Source organism: Pundamilia nyererei, unplaced genomic scaffold (genome assembly GCF_000239375.1).
Source record: "Pundamilia nyererei isolate P.nyererei 1_Seehausen unplaced genomic scaffold, PunNye1.0 scaffold00103, whole genome shotgun sequence".
Classification (NCBI taxonomy): Eukaryota; Metazoa; Chordata; class Actinopteri; order Cichliformes; family Cichlidae; genus Pundamilia; species Pundamilia nyererei.
The window spans coordinates 2169174-2190939 of record NW_005187504.1 but is presented as its reverse complement, the minus strand read 5'-3'; the positions used below and the strand labels follow the sequence as shown (position 1 = coordinate 2190939).

The following is a 21766-nucleotide window of genomic DNA, read 5'->3' as shown; positions in this document are numbered from 1 at the left end:
ACACACATATATATATATATATATAAATAAATAAAACAGGGTGAAAGTCTCTGTTTTTTTACTTTCCCCCACAAAATACTTTGGTTTAGGTTTGAAAATGTGTTGCATTTAAAAGAAGTGACATCCATAATGAAGGAAAAGATGGATCATTAACAGGAAAGAATTACCAAAAGATATTTAGAGGGTGAAACAGTTGGTTCATAAATAACAGAAGACATTCAACCTCAAGTCTGAAGGACGAAGAGGAGAGAGACCAAACTGAACATGGAGAAGAAGAAATGTAAACAGAAGCCCTCTTAAATTTGTCATCAGGTATAAAAACTTTTGAAAAATTAAAAGTTTTGTCTTACTGTAAGACAGGTGTTCTCCTCACCATGTTTATTGATGAGCACAGCCAGGTATTCTCTGTAGTAGGAGCTGACGTAGAGCAGCAGAGCTGGGCTCTGGTTCGTCCTGAAGCTCAGGGAGACGTTTTCTCCTCTGAGCGTCATGTCAGAGTAGATGGAGGATGGCAGAGCGCTGCTGTTCCTGCTCATCTCGTAGGGCTCCTTGAAGGTGTAGCTGACAGATGTTCCTGACTTGAAGCTGGCTGACACCTCTGGAAGAAAGCGGCCACAGAAAGGTTATAGCACCTACCTACCTCTATTATTATTATTGTTATTATCTTTTTTTTAGCCATGTTATCGCTGACATTTTTCATAGATTCAACTAAAAAAGTGGGAACAAATTATACAAGATACAATTTAAAATTGGTTCTCTGCTAAGCTGCTATGTTTAGACACAGCACTGATTAAGCTCTTGAGCTAGCTGCCTTTTATTTATGCCTGTATGATTCGTAGGTTAGTGTGAAGTACCTAAAGAAACAAACAAACAAAAAATTCTTTTGAAAGAAGTGGGTACAAGGACTGGACTAAAAAAAAGTTAAAAAGCAGCCAATGTCCAAAGAAGAACTTTGAAAGATTTTTAGAAAGTCTGGAGAACCTCTGATCATGAACACTTAAAAAAACTACAAAAATGTCTGGCTCATTGCAAGCGAGAAGTGAGGGATAGCTCAAGACGTTTGCACACATTTGCATGTACATGAGCAGATCATTGGATTAAATAGATCCTGTGTTGTTTTTCCTCTGATAGAAATGACAAAATGTACAATTCACATATCTAAGGTTGCCTCTCAGTTTCAATATTCAGTTGCTACTGGTTATTCAAAAACTCTTTAAGTTAATCATTTCACATAGCCTAAATAGTTTTAAACACCACAAGAATGTTCTGAAAAAATACTGGAGCAGGAAGAAAAACAAATACTAATCACCTAAAGTTTGGCTTCAACTTTAAATACAGTTGTATCTGTTCTCTATTCAACTAATGAATCAAAGCAATTAAACACACTTGTGGCACGCCAGCAGGCTGAAGAGAGTAGGTGCCAGCAGCGGGAATGAAAGAGGGGTGGAGAGTCCTCTTAACCAGCTGAACTCAGTGAAATGTTTGTGCCCAGACATAGAGTTCAATGTGAAGATGCATCATTAATGCAATGAATTTACATCAAACCAAAATACTTTGAGTACTTTTTAACGAATGTCAACTGCAGAAAAACGATTCTGCGAAACAATATAGATGAATACCTTAACCTTAACATCCACTCTGAATATTCGTATTTATTTTTATTACCATATCCATTTATTTTGAGTTTCATTATTATGATAATTCGTCCTATTATAGTTCACTTTACAAAAATAGAAAACGTTGAATGTCAGTATGTTCTACCTGACTTCACAGGGATGAAAACACAGAGTTGATTCTCGGGCTTGAGGACTCCTCCAGCAGCAACCACAAGCTGACACATAACCACAGCTTTAACCTTGGCTTGTAGAATATAAGAGCTTATGAAATTAAATATAAAGCCGAGGAAAGATGTCAGACACATTAAGTGGCTCTGTGCAGCATGTGTGTTTATAACAGGTCTCCTATAGAGACGTCAAGACAGGTGGAACCATTAATGTTGCTGTTACTTGATGTTACTTTTATTTATTTATTTATTTATTTTTAAAACTTCCCTGTTGAGTTTTGCTGAGAAGATGAACTTTTTAACAGAACTTCTGTAAAAACTTCACAGATGTGCCAGTTTTCTAGTTTACACCATGTAACTCAGCAACCAATCGTTGGCAGATCTCCCTACAGTACTGCTTCTTTTGTATTTTTGCATCATCTGTAAGACATACTCGCTCTCTTCCACTCCACTACACTAAGAACTTCAAGGATTTCTACCACGTACTTCTTTATAGGTATTTGACAACGTTGCAAGTGAAATAATTTCAGGATATTTGTTGGCGCCTGTGACAATGAGCTCCTTCAGCTAAACGACATCTTTACAGCATCCAGACATTTTTAAAGTATGACTCTCGCTACATTGTGTGTGTACCTGTTTGGCAGAAGACTCCGGTGTACGCTGACAGGTTACAGTCACAGTGGAAGCCATTAGCTCTCTCCACACAGCGGCCATGGTTCTGGCAGAGCGAGCCGTAGCTGCTGCAGTGACCCGGGCAGCCGGGTTGAACGCCTGGTGTTATCTTCGCCCTCTCCTCCAGGTCCAGAGTGACGCCGTTCAGCTGCAGAGAGCGGATACAGCCCCGGAAGCCCTTCTGCCTGGATGCTGTCCCTCCTGAAATCACAAAAGTTAAGCGCCATTATCTTTACTTTCCACCCTTCTGTGTAGAGATCTTCCCGAGGGGTTGAAATGGTTATATTGCTGATATCACAAGCAATCAAGGCCAAAGCGTGCTCCCCAAGAACGATGATGCAACATCGATTTCTGTGTCTGTCTTCTTTCAGGCTCAGGCTTTGTTTTATTCTAAGTGTGCTGACAAGCCTGTATGTTTTTTATTTCTCCTCCTCCTGTCATCTGTAGCAGATCCACATGTCGCCTCTGCTTCCCCAGAGGCTTCAAACTGTCAACACTATTTCTATGAAATGACACAATGATGAAAACACAATGAGGCAACAAGCTGTAGGTGGAAGGCTGATTTAAAGGTATAACTTTCATCAGTCTGTCTCTATAACATCCTTCCAGCTGCTGACTGTGTGTTTGGCAGCCTTGATGAATTACTGTCTGAACCAGTGTCTGGTTGTATGTCTTGTAGGGGGGGAGCAGGAAGGCAGATTTTCTTCCCTATACTAGACTTTGCGTTGCTCATTCTTTCCACACTTACCTTACTTGCACACAAACAGTGGAGAAAAATCAAAAATGCATGTCCACTTTTGCAAACACGCATCTCATCCTTTCAAATGTGATGGCACAGCCAGAGTTCAAACCCGACAACCTCCCACTTCTGCAAAGATCGGGGCTCAATCGTTATTGTCCTCAGAGCACAGACGAGGCAAAGCTTTGCTCTGCGTGTTCAAAGCTGACAGCTTCCTATTGTTTAGCAGCAGGAGCTTTTCACACCAATAAATCAGAGCTCTGCTAGACTCCTCTCTCTCCTCTGATGTAAGCCAACAAACTGTATATGGTTGAAACAGGCAGTTTAGCCAAAGCAACACGAGTGCAGAGGTAAATATTCCCTAAAAGCTTTTCAAAATGACAGTTACTCTAAACGATTTACTAAAATACTTAATCTCTGTGTTGACAGTGATACATTATTCTGATACTAGTATAAAGGGCAGGATATATTTCCTGGCGAACATCAGAGATAAAGCAATGATTTGGAGAGAACATTTTACAGAATGAGAAACATTTTTTTTAATGAGAAATGTAAGAGCATGTAATTAAAATTATGAATGTTGTTTCAAGCATGTTTTGGGTAATTCAAAGGTAACAAGAAATTACACATGATAATTAAAACACGTGTCTGAAAAGCAAAACCATCAGAATTTGGACCCTAACAGAAACTGAAGGCGATGCTTGGTGAGATCATTCCTCAATGAATGATTAGTGAATGACTTGTGGAGCTAAAAAAGACAGATGGAGATAAACGCAAGCATCATCAGTAAGAATATAAAATAACGATTGTTCTCTTTTCACAAGATCATAGTGGCGAGTACATGCTGCAGCTGAAGCAAACAGTATGTGACCACTGGGGAGTAAGTGGGAAAGAATTAGTGGGATCAAAGCAATCATCAAAGGTTGTGTAGGTGGCTCAAAATACAAAGATCCGTCAAGCTGCTGGCTCAGGAAATGTAGTGAGGATGAATTCAAACGCTGTAGCACAGTAAGCTCTATGTGAATGATGTCAGGCTAAAATAAATACACTGATGCAATACAGACAAGGCCAGAGACACACCTGTAAGGAAGAGGACTCCCTTACTGCATTTATTTATATTGTATTGTCTGTATAGCACTTTAGAGCACACCTTTCACTTCATTAAAAGCACCTTATCAAGCACTTTATGAGCATTGCACTTTAAGCATGGATTTGCACACAAGAAGTTTAAATATTTATTGACTATTTATTGGGAATTTTAAAATCAGTTGGTAGCCTTGTTTCAGATCCTGCACAGCTGCTCCTCGTCAAGGAATGTGGTGGTTGTCTGTCAGGAGAGAAGAATGGTGATTGAGATTGTGATTAAGGTTTACCAATAAGGAAAACTAATGCAAATGTGTGTGTGAAATCTAGGGAAAAGTGTTGCAAATAAGTGTTTGTAAGTTAATGATTACTCACCTTTCTTGCCTGTGCCTTCTTCAAGGTGTTTGGGCAAATGTTTCCCCGGGGGTCCAGACACCATTTAAAGGTTCCGGGAGAGACCATTGGTAAAGAGAGTGTGGTGAATCTTTTTGTGCTCGGGTTTCTGGGTTTTTATAATATTGGGTTTGGTGTAACATTAAAGTGTGAAGTATTTATTAATATGTAAATGTGAAAATGTATTTATGTATTTATTTATTCTTATTGATATATTGTATACTGTGGTGGAAGGTTGGGATTTAAGAATTTACCTGAGAGTGGAATAATGGTTAAGTCTGTGACAGCTGAACATATTTAAGGCTGCCAGTTGTCATTAGAGGATGGATTTTTGTGCTGTGAAGAAGCTCGACAAGTTAATTGTTTTAAGGAGAGCCATATAGCAAATAAATACTTTGTTCCACTACACTTTCCTTGGTCTGTCTCACTGTGTTTCCAGCTGCTAAGGGCTGCCCTGTTACAACACCATACATTTGCAAGGCTCTAAATATTTATTTCAGTGCACTTTTTTTGGACTTAATCATTGGACTTTGGCTTCATATCACATTAGCAGTGATGCTAAATGAATGTCAGTCTTCTACGCAGTTCAAACCCTTAACAAAGCTTTCATTTCTGCATCATATCAACTGGATCCATATAGAATGCATGACTTTTTTTGATTAATGTAATAACTGGATCTTTATTCCAACCCATATCAGCTGATACGATTCTTCATATTGTACTGGCAAATCTCATACTGTATGAAGCATCTTATTGAAGCTGCTTCAACTTGCATACACGTGTTGCTTTTCCACTGTTTTTGCTTCTGCACAAATTTGTGTTTAAGGGCAGGAAGGTCCCAAATTCATACTGTCAGGTTAACAAATATAAAGACGATTTAATTGTGGGGTAATATTTCAGCAAATCAAACTGAGATACACTAAATTTTCTATTAAGCAAAACAGATATACAGATCCTGGTCACGGCACCACTCGCAGCAAGCAAAACACAAATTTACGGACACAGCGCACCAATAAACTATAGCTTATCTATTCAAAGCAGGCAATACAACAAGTGATGTGAAATGTTCCTTGGAATGAATGGAAAAATCTTTCACTTGAAACTGCTGTGCGCAACTATTTTACACCAACAAACGGCAATAAAGAAAAATGGAAAAGCAATCCTATGGCTGACAGGAGGCAATAACATGGGCTATTAATCGAAACAATGTAATTTGCTGCCTTATAAAGCAGTGCAAGGAATAATTAAGGCTCATAAATACACTGTTCATGGAATTATGGGTTATGAATTTAAAGAAGACAACTCTGTGTCTTATTAAATCATAGCTAAGTAGATGGGCTAATACATCTGTGCGGTGCACCTGATGAGACTTGATTTATTCAAAAGGCACAAAAGCATTATAAATCCAAACTATAGGGACCTGGCAGGATTATCATTTATTAAAAAGCTGTACACAGGAGTGAGTACAGCATCGTTGTGGCTAATGCTTACACAATTTCTGAGCTGATACGAATAGTTATTATACAGTCGTTTACAGATTTTGAAGAATATGGGTGGAAATTCTTCATGCCTGTTCATCAAATATAAAAAATAAATAAATAAAATCACCTCGTGAAATGACACCAACACGTTTTCATTCGAACACTCCTTCATACTTAGTGCAGTGTACTTTCCTGATAATTTGGAGGTAAACATACACGGCTTTAGGCTGCCGGTGGCGACCCGCTGGCTATTCAGAGTGGATTATCGGCTAAGCACACTGAGCAAATCAATATTCACCTCAATCTCCCTGCTGCTGCAGCTGCTGCCTTCATCCAATCTCATCAGTGTTTGGTAGTTTGTTTTCCTTCCAGTGCGCGTTTACTGATATGAAGTGACATGCATAATATTTACACAATGATAAAACCCGATAATACACAATGGATTTTCAGTTTTTTGTTTGATTTTTTGTCCCTGCAGAGCTACAAACAGACTCTGAGGTCAAACAAATAATTTCAATGGAATGAAGCGATGAAGTTGAGATAACGAGGGCTGAAGTATTGATAAAGTTTGAAGTTAAAGAATTTTAGTGAGCTGGTTGTTGATTTGCACAAACTTCTCACAAATAACTTCAGATTCATTTGTTTATTAAGAATTTGTGCACCACACTCTTTATTATGCCACTGCTCCCTGATGAATGCATATTCAGTGGTCAAAACCATCGCCTCAGCAGACTGATACTCGATAGAGCTGGCATTTAGTCAATAACAGTTTAGCACTTACATAGCTATAGAATATTTCTCTTCCTTTTCCAGCACGTTTCAGGAGACAGGACCTCCTAATTGTATTGTCTTTTAGATGTCACTAGTTTATGCTGTAGCGCTGTGAGTGACGATGTAGTAGAAGACCCAAAGAATAAATGTGCAGATGCTGCACCTTTTATATCCAATACAGCTGAACAAACACAGGGTTCAGCAGCAACAGCAGCAGATTAAGTTACTGCTGCACAATGTTTGACATCCTACATAAAACCACTTTAAGAAAACTGCTTTATACCATCTATAACATCTACACACAAATCAGACTCATGCATTGTGTCTGCAGATGCTGAAAATAAGCACCTGGATTGATTGCTGAGAAAATATTGTTTTGTTTATTTTTTATTCTGAGACGATACAGCAGTATGACTCCAATCTTTCCAGCAAGATTATCAGTGTCAAATCTAACACTACTCATGTTTCCCGACTTCTGTTAAGACACATGACTTCTCTTTCATAGTTAGATTTTTGTTGGTGTTGCTGAACAACTTCCTTCCCACAGTTATGAGTTTCTAGACAAATAATATTTAAAGCATACTGTCCGGCATATTGATTTTGTTTAATATTGGTTGCTCTGCTCCCTTTTTTTTTTTGTTTACCCTTCTCCCAGTTTCTGATCACTAGCAATATGAAGCTTTTTTTAAGGATGGATCCAGCCCAAGCATTATGCGTCTTTAATAAAGACTTTTGCAGTAATGTGCTATGGCAGTGAAGTATAAAACTGCAAGGAAACAATGTTGACTTCAAGTTTTCACAAAAATGTAACACTTTTTGTAATTTCATTCAACATATTCAGGGTTTTCTGTGCATTTGAGTGAGAAATCACTGCAAACGTAGCAGTTTTCACCTTTTAATTAGGGTGCTCTTTAATTAATTTTCTTTTTCTTTTCTTTGACTCATCTGTGATACGTGGTAAATAAACATGACCTGAGACATCTGATAGCAGTCTACTCCCAAATGACTGAATCCAGATGGCTCCTGAATTTATTAACTGTTCAGTTCCAAAAGCCTCAATAAACAAGCACTGAACTTGTCAATGTTTCATAGAATCCTGTCTAATGGGAACCTTTTTCTTTAACCCCTGAAAGGCACAAAAAAGACTAATTTGACTAAAATTTCTATAATTATAAAGCTGACAGTTACAGAGAACGCTGAGAACCTGGAAGAAATGGCCTTGAATCATCCAGAACTAAGACTAATGAGGTGAAAATTTACACAAAGAAAGAGTCATGTTCAGACATAAATCTACAAGTTACATGAAATATTCTTACTTCTTGAGGATCTGAATATTGGATCGCTACTCACCTATGAACAGCTGGCTGTTGAGCTGCAGGTGGAAGTGTCCGTCAGCTGGCGCCTCCTGTGTGGCGACAGGAAGTTCATCCAGTCGAAGCGACGCTTCCTTGACATTCCGCTCGGCTCGGACTCGATGCCACCGGTTGTCATTCAGTGGGAAGCTCGACTCGACACGAACCTCCAACGGGCCGTTACCAACATCAAAGGAGAAAACCACCTGAGTGGAGGCTTGACAAAGGAGAATGGATAGCATGTGAGGCAAAGGGGTAGTATAAAAATGTATATTGTTTCATAGGAAATGGTTTAATTAGACAATAAATTGATAATAATCATGACCAAAGTAATCATTAAGATCATGCAGTTTCTTAGCTGTAGCAGTGAAGCAATTTCTTATGCTTAAAGTAACCCATTTCTAGTTTATAATCTTAAAAAAAAAAAAAGTCTGAAAATAATGAGCTCAACTTTTGTTTGAGGCAATGTCTCTTCACTGCTGTTGCTGCTGTCGAGAAAAGACTGAAGATTTCAGTCATCGCTTCTTGTAAAGACACGACGTGGCAGACCCAACATCAGCATTTAATTTATGCAAACAATGAACATTCACTGCGACTCAATTAATGGGAATTCTACATCTCTGTTGAAACCTCTATTTATTTTGACAACACAGGTGTTCCCTTGCCAAGTGCAGCTATAATCAATCCTTACACGTAGCTGCATGTTTCCACAGAGCTCCAACAGTCAGTCTAAAACCTGCCAATGGCAAGAGTGGGAATAGAGATGGGAGTTTTAACAAGCAGGTTTGACTCGAGTGTCTGGAGACAAAACAAGAAGACATCAGGGATGCAGAGCTCTACGGAATGAAGTTTAATTACTCCCCCACAACAAAAACAACAAACACCAAAGCCAACAAAGCTCCTAAAGAAGCAAACTGGGAACAGTTCTCACAGGATAACAAACAAGAGAAAGCTAATTCAGGTTGTGTACTGAATACCTGGAAGAAATAGACCACCATCTGATTGTTGAGAGCACCATGAAAAGAAACAAACAGAGTTAAACAACAGGGTTGTTAGGGCAAGTCAGGCTCTTTCAGATTTCCTGCTGTGCTTCTTAGACTTAAGTTTAGCCAGTGATACTTTTAAATAATGATCTGAACAGGTGTCAAATACCAGGACATGGTGTCCCAGCAGGATGTCGTATTAATCACGCTGATCAGAAGTAATTCACTTCACCTGTCAATGGTTTGTGGCTGATTAAGCAAGTAAGCTTTAAAACGTCTTTTATGTATTACGATTTATAGTCCTGCTGTATTTTCCACATCAGGCTCCTCATTATGTGTTACTGCTTTTTTTTGTTTTGTTTTAGGACTGACCAGAGGTGGGTGTCTTGCTGCAGCACACTCTGGAGTGCTTGTTACGGCAAAAGCACTGAAGCAAAGGACATTTTGGGGGGCAGAAACCTGAGGCATGCTGCAAGAAACTTGAGCTGTATAGCAAGACAACAACAATATTCACTTTGGGATTTAGGAGCTGCCATGAATAATGAATGAAGCAGTTTAAGGTGTTAAGACCTCTGTGATTATTGCAAATTACCAAAGTAAAAAAAAAAAAAAAATCCTTCTATAAAATAAGTCCAGTAAATCAGTAAATCAGATTCATTGCATTCTACTGTGAATTACAAAATCCCAAACACAACACAGCACTTACAGCATGCAGAGAGATATTGTTCATTTTATACCAGAATTAAATGTAGAAAAATGAAACCTTCAAGTGCAAACGTTGTAGCATTTTGCAGGTGTTTTTTGTGATACTGCTGCTTTTAAGGAGGATCTGAGTTTTCCTCAGAGATCCGGAGTCATGACTCAGGACCAGAGCCAGCACCAGCACCAGCACCATGAGGTGCAGCCCTTCTTCAGCACCACAGACAGCGACTCTGTGCTCAACTGGCTGAATACAATTCTGCAGATACTCTGCTCTGTTCTTTTTGTCCTCTCTAACAAAGGGTAATGATTTAGGAGACCACAGATGAAGCAAGCTACCATTCTTCATGTTTTACTGGTGGAAGGTGAGGATGTATCACTATGGGAGCACAAGAGCAAGATGAAGCAGTGTCCCAGCATCCTGCAGTAACCTCATTTAGAAATTGTTCTCTATCTCCAGCTACAGTGTAACCAGGCGATCTGAGGCAGCTGGAAACAGAGCAGCAGTATTCAGAGCTGGAACAACCATGCTGACTATGATTTCCCAGAGGAGAGATGCTGTTGGTTAGCTACCCCGTATTAGATTTCTACGTGTGTCTCTTAAATCCCATTTCTTATACAACTTCCTTTAAAATGCATACACAACATGAGGTCGGCAACAAGCTCTACACGTGAGGTTAAAGAAACCCCAAAAGTACCTACAGATTAGTCTAACAGCTGATTCAAGCCTGTCCAAATGACACACGCATTGAAAGCCATAATCGTATAAAGAAAAGGAGACCTTGTTGAGTAATACAGCTATTCTAAACTGCACAATCTGTGGTAGGCGGTAAGCATACATCCAACACTAAGGAACAATTCCATGGCACCCATAAACGAAATCATACTGTGCTGGTTATTACTGTCATAATATAAATGGCCAACAGTGGTGACCATAAATGTGTGCATTGCATAAGAGACAAGAATTAATGGAGGGTGAGGGTGAAAATGCCCCCGAGAGTTCATAAAACAACTGTAAAATTAAAAGCAATGGTGCACAAAAAAAACAAAAAAGAATTGCAGGGGTAATTATGAGTTCCCTTTTACGGGTTTAGTCTTATTCACATTTATGTTGTGTGGTGAATGCAGTGCCGTGGGTCGGCATTTATCATCAGTGTAGGTGTACGACTGTGAAATGCATTCAACTGCGGCCTGTGGGGGAAGAAAATTTGATCATAAAATAACAAATAATGCAGCTTAAAGCATAATAAAATACTGGAAACACAAAAGCAGCACCGAAAGAAAATGCTAAAGAAATCAGTCTTTTGATGAAAAAACGAAACGAGAATGAAGAGTTCAATGTTGTCACCCTCTTCTGTAGGACCCACAGACTATTTCAAACACTTTGCTCCTAACACAGAAAAATAACAAGGACACGAGCATTTGGTAAGATCCACAAATGGAAATAAAAGATTTAGAACTATGGCACGCAAATATTTTGATACATAAAAATAAAAACTTGTGCTTTCATACTGTAAAAAAAAAGAAAAGAAAACTCCACTCCTTTTATCTGTGTTTGATTTGGACTCTGTGTTTAGCCTCCAGCTCTTACTCACAGCTCAGTTCAATCCGGATGAAGTCTTTGATGCCCAGGTTTTCCAGAAATACACCGGAGGAGGCCATGGTTTTAAACAGGAAGGAGATATCTGCGCTCAGCTCTCCGTGGAAAGTAGGAAAGTGGAGGTACGATGTCTCCTTGTCGAAAAACGCAGCATTCCAAAAATTCCCTAAAACAATATATAAATAAACAAAAGTCACCTTCAGCATTCAGAAGTCAAACCAACCTGTTAAACTATCTTAAGCTAATTGTAAATCTCACATTTGAACTGGAACATGTAATTTAAGAACACCAGAGAACATTTTAATAGTGCAAAGAGAGAATGATGTTCAATTTCACTGCACTGTTATTGAAACGATACTTAAATTGAGTTTGACATCATATAAAGGTAAAAGAATGTGAGTTAACACAGTTATCACTAAGCTTTTCTGTAACATGCTCCAGCTTAATCCTAAACCATGGACAGTATCTCCCATCTAGACTAGCTTTGCATGATCCATGATTAAAAATAAGCTCTGTAGAATGCAGCCCCTCAGTACATCCTCCTTATTTACCCGAAACAACCTGATTAGCTCCCTACCTTTAAGCCATCTTTCTTCAGACTGGCTGGCCCTCATAAAAAGACCTTATCTTTTGAAATGTTGGCCATGTTTAATTTTAGTATCCGCCAAGTAAGCGGTGCTTAACAAATTTATCAGATCACCTGATAAGGTTTATGGCACAGCTGCCCTAAATTAAACAATCTCTTCAATCGAAATGATTGATGATAAAATGAGAGAATAAAGACAAAGTAATACGAGTTTTCATAAATTAAATGTAGGTAAATGGGTAACCAAAACCCATAGGGGGTCTTACGATCGCCGTGACACTGCAGTGGTCCCACCCTGTACACAGCCTCTGATCCTGGCCTCTGTATGTCACCCAACACCAGAGACCTGACAGGTAGGCTCTCCTTATGGGTGAGCAGGCCTGAGTCTTCAGTCCTGGAGAAAAAAAATGCATATGAACAAAACATGAGGGGCAAAGTAGAAAAATCAGGATTAATGTAATAGAAAAGGTGTGAAGACAATAAACAAATACAGGATGACAAACCGTAATCTACATTCACTTAGTATTTATTTATAGATTTATTGGTTTGTGTGTTTTAATGTTACATCTCTCTTGCAATAAGATTACATGATGTGACGGTCTGATGCAAACATTGCAGAGTGTAGGTGCAATCTCTTGGGGACCTATTTATTTCAAAACCAATTCATAGCCCTCCTGCCAGTCAAAACTTTATCCTTGGCAGTTATCCTAACAGCTAGCCCCAAATGAAGAAATCCCCTGTCCATTTATGCTCACATTTTGCTTCCTGCACTTTGGATAATCTGCTGGTTATCCTGCTTCCTCTAGAAATTTGAGTAAAGAAATACATCTGGGACTCAGAGTGGAAAAGCAAAGACAGCACTTTGGGAATCTGATGAAATATTGAGGGGCAGAAGTAACAGCTCCGGTCGGTAAAAATAGAGTTAGATTTGCACAAACAGCTTGGACTGGGAAATGATGGAAGGAAGTGAAGCATGGCAGGATTGGTTACAACAGGAGGAAAGGTTAGAGCCGTTTTTGTTTCTTCCTCTGCACCATTTATCCCAGCTGATTTAGTGTTTGCTAAACCACCAAAGTTACAAGTCAGGCGGGGCAAGTCAATCATGTTTCATATCCTGAATAAGAGGTTAAAGTTGGAGACATGCATTGTGTGTGTGTGTGTATTTCCTGTAATTACTTACTTCAGCCAAGCTGTCTTTGACTTTTTTCATTTTCACCACTCATCTTGTTGCAGACAGAATGCTTTATGGCTGCTTTTCAGTTGTCAATGGACCTTTTTTTCCTCCACTAATTTTTAACCACATATATTCACCAGGAGCAGAAACAGATGTTTCTTTTTGGCGAATAAAGAGTTGTTACTTTTTTAAATCAGTTTTCTATTTTCTAATAAAATAATTTCTGTAAAATTTTTTACTGTCATTTAAAATAAATGAACAATTTTTGTTGCATTTGACAGATCTAAGCACACTCAACTGCTTTACCCATTAAAAAGGAAGTAGACTGATATGAGCTATTATCTGACGTAGAAGGGCACTCTAAGAGAAGAGGGTGGCCTCTGTATTTTTTGTAAACAAATGCATATACAGTATCATGGTCTTTTGTTATTCTCTTGGATTTATTTGTGTTTTTCATTTTTCCTGTGTAATTATTACACAGTGCTTACTGGACCGTGGAATAAGGCCTGGCATCACTGATATTCACTTCTTTTTTTTTCTTTTTTTCTTTTTTTGATGATATTCACTTCACATTAGCTAAAAATGATGGCTCATAGTAGATGCATATGTAGAGGAAAATGTGTGTATTCATTAAGGTCAGTACCACTCCATGCGGTCAGCATCACAGTTGCAGTAGTGTTGTAGATCGACACAGTCGCCCTGCAGACCGCAGGCACACTGCTGGCTGCCCGGTTGAGCTCCACCCCAATAAGTCTGAACTCGACCTGTACCGGGTCCGCCGAACCACCAGCTGAGTGGAGAGCCCTCTGAAACACAAATGTACACCAAAACCAACGTGAACAACTTCTGATAAGCCAGCTTCATAAATCCGAGTTTTATCTTGAGGGGATATTGTGCTATGAAAAGCTGAAGCTGCAAATATTTAAATTTCCTAAATGTGTGCAACCTAAATTACAGTCAGACATGCAGTAACCTATACATTAGTAGTAGAAACCTGCCAAGTAAAGTCTAAAATGAGAAAAAAATACAGCAAAAGTGAAATCACCTAATCTAAATTGTGTGTTTTCTGTGTGCTTGAAGTCATTAAACTTGTCTAATATCATTTCTTTTTTAAAAAAATACATCTTATTAAGACTTCTCTCCACTATACCGTGTACATAAATACTACCTAGATAAGCTTGCTCACTGTCGCTCTCACATCACGTACTGCTCTTATCTTGCGATGCTGATGTAGAGAGTGACCTTTTTATTGTAAGTCACTTACAACAAAACTTTTAACTAAATGCCAGAGGGACATAACACAACACCACCACTCACTTAATTCTTGCAGTTCTCTTTCCTCATTTCATGCCCCGTTTTCCCTGAACAGTGTTTTCTAGCTAGATGTCTTCCCTGCCCCCAGACAGGCGATGGACAGAGGATTATAAATGCATAATGAGTACCAAAGGAGCTAATACTAAGCACGCAGTGCTCCACTGCACTTTTTCTCTGTATGCTGCTTGGTTACCAAAAGGATTAAAGATAAATGTTGGCTGACAAACATGAATGGTTTCCAGTTAGATATAAAGGCTGTTCTTTGTAGTTTAGCTCAGTCTAAATGGCTGTGTTTGGGTCAATTAAAGAGTTGCAGGACCGTGAAAAAACATCGAAAAGAAAAACGCAGACAAAATAATTGGGCTTAATTCTCGAATCTAAAAGAAGGAGACATGTAAACACAATCCATTAGTCTGACTCACTGGTAAACAGGAAGAAAATCCTGATGCTGATTAAGTTTGCAGCAATGAGCATAGCAATCATTTTGTTTTCTCTAGTGGAGCGGGGAAGACGTGTGGAGCCGCTGGGTGTTTGATTGCTTTCTTGAGAGCTTTGTTTTTGTACAAAATGATATATGCCTCTTATAACTTAAAAAAAATTGATTCAGTGAGTCACTGCTTGAATATTTTGCTATCCTAAAGATGATTATTTGCTTTGCTGTCATTTTCTGTGAGTAAATCATTTTTTGCTCTTGGTGGTAAACAAATCTAAAAAGGCAAAGTCAGCACACGTTCACATTTTTGTAGTTCTTCTCGTTTCATCAGCTGAGCAGTTGCATTGCTTTTGGGTTTGTTTTCTTTTAAACAGGGGTCTCACCTGGGGTGTTGAGGAGACGGGACATTTTGCAGTGATAAGACAGTTCCTGTTCACAGTGCTCCGACTGCTTAATAACGGCCAACAGCTGCTCTTCCTCAGACGAGTAGTCAAAGTGGATTGAATACTGGTTTACGCCTGTAAATGGTCGGAGTCTGGTCAGTTCTGTGTTGTTGTGCTGGATCACCATCCTTGTGTTCTCCTCTGCAGACAGAGATATGCAGGCATGATTGATGCCAATTACACCACAAGGTGAAAGAGAATTAAAATAAAGGAAACTTTTTCCTCCATTTCTTCTCCTCTTTTAGGTTCAAAGAGTGGCTTTTTTAAAACAAGCTTTATTTAACCAAGGTAATCCAAAAGACATAAACAACAGGGACACAGTATGAATCAAAAAAGAACAAGCTGAGGTCGGGCACAGTGGAAACACCAGGTTAACAAGGCGTAGCTTAAAATAATTAAGTTGATAACAAATAAGAAAAAATAAGGAAGTAACTAAATGGAGAATCACAGAGACGAGATGAAAAAAGGCACTAGACTAAAGCACAAAGAAACTTTCTCACAAAGAAAGTAACAAAAGTCTAGAAACAGTACAAAAACCAAAACCATCCTTCATCCGCTTTATCCGGGGCCGGGTCGCGGGGGCAGCAGCCTAAGCAGAGAAGCCCAGACCTCCCTCTCCCCAGCCACCTCCTCCAGCTTATCCGGGGGGAACACCAAGGCGTTCCCAGGCCAGCCGAGAGATATAATCTCTCCAGCGTGTCCTGGGTCTGCCCCGGGGCCTCCTCCCAGTGGGACATGCCCGGAACACCTCACCCAATAGGTGCCCAGGAGGCATCCTTGTCAGATGCCCGAACCACCTCAGCTGGCTCCTTTTGATGTGGAGGAGCAGCGGCTCTACTCTGAGCCCCTCCCGGATGGCTAAACTTCTCACCCTATCTCTAAGGGAGAGGCCAGCCACCCTTTGGAGGAAGCTCATTTCCGCCGCTTGTATCCGCAATCTCGCTCTTTCAGTCACTACCCACAGCTCGTGGCCATAGGTGAGGGTAGGGACGTAGATTGACCGGTAAATTAAGAGCTTTGCTTTTACACTCACCTCTCTCTTCACCATATATGTATATATCTATATCTATATATATCTATATATCTATATCTATATCTATATATCTCACACTAGGAACTGCAGTCAGTGTCTGTTACGAGGAATCCCAGCCCCACTGAAAGCCAAAGCCCCACTCACGGCACTTGAGTCTGACTTCTCAAATGCTAATATAGATGAATGTGAACATCTATTCTAGCTTGGCTGTTTGCTGTATATGTTTGTAATGTTCAGTTTCCACCTTCTTCTACACTAAAAATCACTAAATAAGTTTTTCTGTAGTTAAATAAAAAGCATGGAATTAAATTAAAGTTATTTAAACCATATCAATAGATGGATAGAGACTAGGAGTCTAGACAGAAAAAGTGCTGATAGAGACTGACTGGAATATCTATATAATAATGAACAAGAAAAAGTTCTGTAGTATCATAATAGAAATAATACAAACATCAGAAAAAAGGGAAGGGGGTGCATAAGGTGCATTAAAAACAGTTGTCTGTCATTATTTATGTGCAATTATGTAAATGTTAATACAAGCAAATGTTGACTGTTGATGGTAGTAAAGGGGGCTGTAAGTGTGGTTGTGTCACCTGTCATGTTGCAGTAGACCAGCTGCGGTTTGATTGGTCCGCTGCCATCCACGTCGATATAAAAATGTCCCGATGTGTTGCCATTGTGTTTGTATGCCTCACAGGACTGTTCATACACAGCTGGAAGGAAAATAATGAGATCAACAACGTCAACATGCTGGCCCATGGGAGCTGCCAGGGGATGGAGATCAAAACTATGGAGGATTAGGGGTTCTGCTTCATACGTATGTATTGCCACTGAATCAATGTCATATGATCAGAGTGAAGAAAATAATCAGAGGTTCTCATGAACTAAAGTTATATCCAGCCGGAGATGATGGTAATGACTAGTGGGAATACACAGTGAATAAATAAACTTCTGCTCCGTCTCCTTCTTTTTATGCTTGAGCCCATAAAGCAACACCCATATCTAAACACTTCACCTGTTTATCTCTTTTCCTCAACTCAAAGAAACTACTTTTATTTATCAGGATTAAAAAAGGCTTTCACAAAAATCTCTTTACAAGTCTTGAGGCTCTAACTTGAGATAACTGACACAGAACTAGAAGCAGGGATCACCTTATGTACATAAATGTATGTATTGATTCAGTATTTGGCAGTGTAGCATCATCGCCCTCTTTCCTTTTAATCATGCACCATCAAAAAGTGAGAAGTTTGCTGGACAGGCATCCCAGGAAGCTCTTAAATCTAAAACGCCGCTTAGTTGTCCAAAGAAAAACTCTTTGTTCTGTCACAAGTACCAATTTGCATCACCACCACCAACAAAGGGAAAAATCCATGTCACTGTAATTGTTGCACCCTCAGAATCACGAGTTTTGTAAACACTGGAGCTGGAGCTACCAGCTTGACAGGTCATTCGATGCTGCTTTAAAACCCCTCACGTGAACGATGGGGAGCAAGATGAGACTATTATGTAGATGAAAGCAGCACAACACACTATTAAGGGTGATCTGTCTTTCAATAAATAATAATGTCATAAAACAATAAAAAGGGAAGAAAAATGAACTGCCTGCAAGTTTTCAGTTATTATACTGTGAAGACATTATGTACAAGGTAATTAATTACGGAATTAAATGTTCTTTTTCTCTTACAATTTTTCTTCCAGCTTAATTTAATTAAAGCAAAGTTTCATCTGTCAAAACTATCGCACTGTCTTTTCATTAATATGAAAAATGCTTTTGGTTTTGACGAAATGGGAGATTAATTATGCCACGTCAAGGCGGCGTTAACGGGGTTGTCACATTTGTGATTTGTGACAACTTGATTTTTTTTAACTTTGTCTTTTGTTTGTTGTTTTTTTGTTTTATTTCAAACATGTAAATATATAATAATAAATCACCTGCCATATTTTACACAATCAAAGAGTCCAAAACATTAGGACATTTTGCTTAATAACTAGTTTAACACTAGGCTAAAAGGATGTGCTTCACGTCTCGGACTGAAAGTTTGGACCTTGTTTTTCACCTTTGGCCAAGACTCCCACAAATTGTATTACATGATAAGGTATAGGTAATGCAACAAGATGAAAGGAAACTAAAACAGTGTCGGATTAGGAACAGGTAAAAAAAAAAAAAAAAGTGGTTATGATGGATAAAAGCATTAATCACATTTGTTCAGTCTCAAGGATGCACACACTCATGTCTTCTGATGAATAACATGTATTTTTGAATAACTTTATTTAGAAAAGCAAAAGACTCATTTTAGAAGGTGAAAACTATGCATCAAGTCAGAAGTTCACAGTGCGATTAAAAACTAAAAGGATATGTACAGTAGCGAAGCATAAATATGATGACTAAATCCTGAAGCCATGTTTACTTTTAATAGGTTTATTGGTTTCTTATGGTTATTATCTGTTGAGGTGAATTAAACACAAAGAAAGCAGGGAAGCTAGTTAAATTCCTCAGCAGGGGAGTACTGGACGGCACCGGGTAGAGCGGTTACTATTGCCAAAGGTCCCACGTGTCCTTTTTCTTGTGTGTCCATGTTCTCCTTGTGCCTGTGAGTTCTCTGATTGTATTCCTTCCACAGCATACAAAACATGCTCATTAGGTTAACTGGTGATTCTAAGTTGACTGCAGGCATGAATGTATGCATTTTTATGTATTTTATTCATGCAACAGACTAGCAGCCTGTTGCTGGGACAGGATCCTGGATAGGTTTTCCCTATCCATCTATACATGGAGTGTGTTATACTGCTACATTTCACTGTGTGTTATACTTGTATAACTATGCATGTGACAAATAAAGAACCTTGAACCTTGAACCTTGAACATGGATGGCATACTGGAGTACGGTTTTCAGGACGAGCCATAAGTGAGACCTTTGTATCATACATAGATTTACCCGAGATACAGTTTTGAATCAAAAATGAATGCTGTAAAATAAAGATTTATACAGCTATTCTTTTAAATTTTACAAATTCTATTTGTGGCTGTTATGACTTAAATCTGCTTGAAAGGTGACTCACAGCTGTGGCAGGTCGCTCCACTGTAGCCACTGTCAGAGCAGTTGCAGTGAAAGACAGTCCAGGACTGACTGCAGGGACCGCCGTGTTCACAAGGACTGGGAGAACACCTGAAACACACCGAGGGAGAGAAAAGTCGAGAAGATTATGAAATGGCACCCTGCTGGATGTTTGTGTGGGAGACAGTTGAACGTCTCTAAGGTCACAAAGCAAAAAAAAAAAAATGTATACATTGTTATATATACATACATACTGTGACAGCAGATTTGAAAACATCCATTTGTTTTTTTGGCAGCTTGAACACTAGGAACCAATTTTAACTGCTAAAAACCTTTCAAATGGGACAAAAGCAGTTGATGCCAAAACATACCTTTCATCTGTTATTGTCAAGCGCATCCAACTTTGTTTTGTTTGAAACAGCTGCTGAAGCATCTTTTATGTTTTAGCCGAGTCACTTATCGTACAATGAGTGAGCAGACTCGAGCTATTTATGAACACTTTGACGGGAAAACCGACTGCCAGGATCAGCTCTTTGACCTTTTGGAATTACTTAATGGTGCAGATGATACTAGATAATTATGATTGGCCAAAATGCTTTCAAACTCTCAGTATACTCAGTGTACTCTCAAAGCACTTGAAATTATTTTCACAATGACTCTGTTATATAAAGCTCTTTCGTTAAATGGACAGAAAGCATTTCAAATGTTTACTCAAGCATGTCACTCACTTCATGGTCAAATGTGTGTAGGAGGGTCAGGAAAAAAAATGCAGAAAATATTTCACTTCGAATATTTGCAGGAGGTTCTATTTTCCATTTGGGTAACTTATTGTGGGAGGCTGATGAAGTGGGGGGGGAAATAATCCGGTGTACAACATCTTTTGTAACATTGCGAAACAATTCAGCTGAAAGCTCATTTAGTAAAAGGCAAAATATCATTTCTTTGCTTTTCACATACTTTCCTTCTGAGAGAAAGCATGCGCAACTGAGTTTAATATTTCTTTCCATAGGTTACAACTGGTTTTATATGAACTGACAGTTATATAGACCTTTTCTAGTAACATATAACATTCAAAGCACTTTACCCTTCAAGCTATATTCACCAATTAACACACCCTTGTATGCATCAGTGCAATTTGGGGTGCAGTGTTTTGACTGAGGATAGTATGCATGCAGGATGGATGAGCCAGGAGTCAACTCTCTGACCTTCCAATTAGAAGAAAACAAGCTCTATCTCTTGAGCCATAACTGCCAAAAATCCTTTAATTCAATCTGCATCCTTAATTTTGCAAAAATAAGTCAAGGCTGGGAAAACATTTCCTCCCAAAAAGTCGAAAAGCAGATACTTTTCTTTCAGACAGATTTTTGTGATTTGGTTACTAAACATGTGTTGACAAGACTATAGTAAGTCCAGCGATGCAGAGACTGTACTGCTATACTGTGGTAAAGAGGTAATCATTAAGGCATAGCTGGCCCATACACATTCCTTCCCTTACCTACAGTATGGCCACAACTTTGGGTGGAACAAATAAGCTCACAGTGTCAGGGGTTCATGTAGTCTGATCCTTAGGATCCGACTACATGCTGCATTACATTAAATGGAGCCAAATGAGGTGGTTTGAGCATTTAACTAGGATCCCTTTTGGATGCATCTTTGCTGAAGAGTTTCACAGCTGGCTTGAGAAACACCTTAGTGTTCTTCTGAAGGAAATGTAGGTGGTAGCTGGAGAGAGGTGAGTGCTGCCCACAGAAATGACTTTGGACAGAGGGTGATTGTACAAGTGTGTGCATACATACATGCATACACTTGCTATTTTTTTTTTACACAAATAATAAAAGAAACCCCAAAATAAATGTTGTAACTACATAAAATCTCAATTGTCCCAAGGGATTCAACTCCACCATCTTGAACTGCAGCTGTTAATGTGCATATGTGAGCTCAGCACCATCTGAGGCAGCTTCTGGTTGGAGGGGCCCTCCAGGTTGCAGCAGATCTACAGAGCAGAGCAAGCAAGCATACCTGTGTGAGGTGGGTGTGAGAAATGCTAACAAATTTTGTTTAAAAAAAATTTAAGCATAAAAACAACAAAATGAAAAAGAAAAAAAGTGTTCAGCCTTTAAAAGAAAGATAAATAACCAAGCCTGGTCAGGTCTTTAATGTTTTGCTTTATC

At 39.0% G+C, this 21766-nt stretch overlaps 1 protein-coding gene across 1 annotated transcript in view; it reads right to left on the bottom strand.

Moving 5' to 3' along the window:
• LOC102192421 (contactin-associated protein-like 4) overlaps positions 1-21766 on the bottom strand; it is an 81743-nt gene that overhangs the window by 17504 nt on the left and 42473 nt on the right. Inside the window, exons 6-14 of the mRNA XM_005740774.2 lie at positions 19600-19706; positions 17133-17252; positions 15447-15647; positions 13960-14122; positions 12409-12536; positions 11552-11722; positions 8273-8491; positions 2417-2656; positions 374-598 (exon numbers count right to left, since the gene is read on the bottom strand). Coding sequence (XP_005740831.2) covers positions 374-598; positions 2417-2656; positions 8273-8491; positions 11552-11722; positions 12409-12536; positions 13960-14122; positions 15447-15647; positions 17133-17252; positions 19600-19706 — 1574 coding nt within the window. The remainder of the gene's footprint in view (positions 1-373; positions 599-2416; positions 2657-8272; positions 8492-11551; positions 11723-12408; positions 12537-13959; positions 14123-15446; positions 15648-17132; positions 17253-19599; positions 19707-21766) is intronic.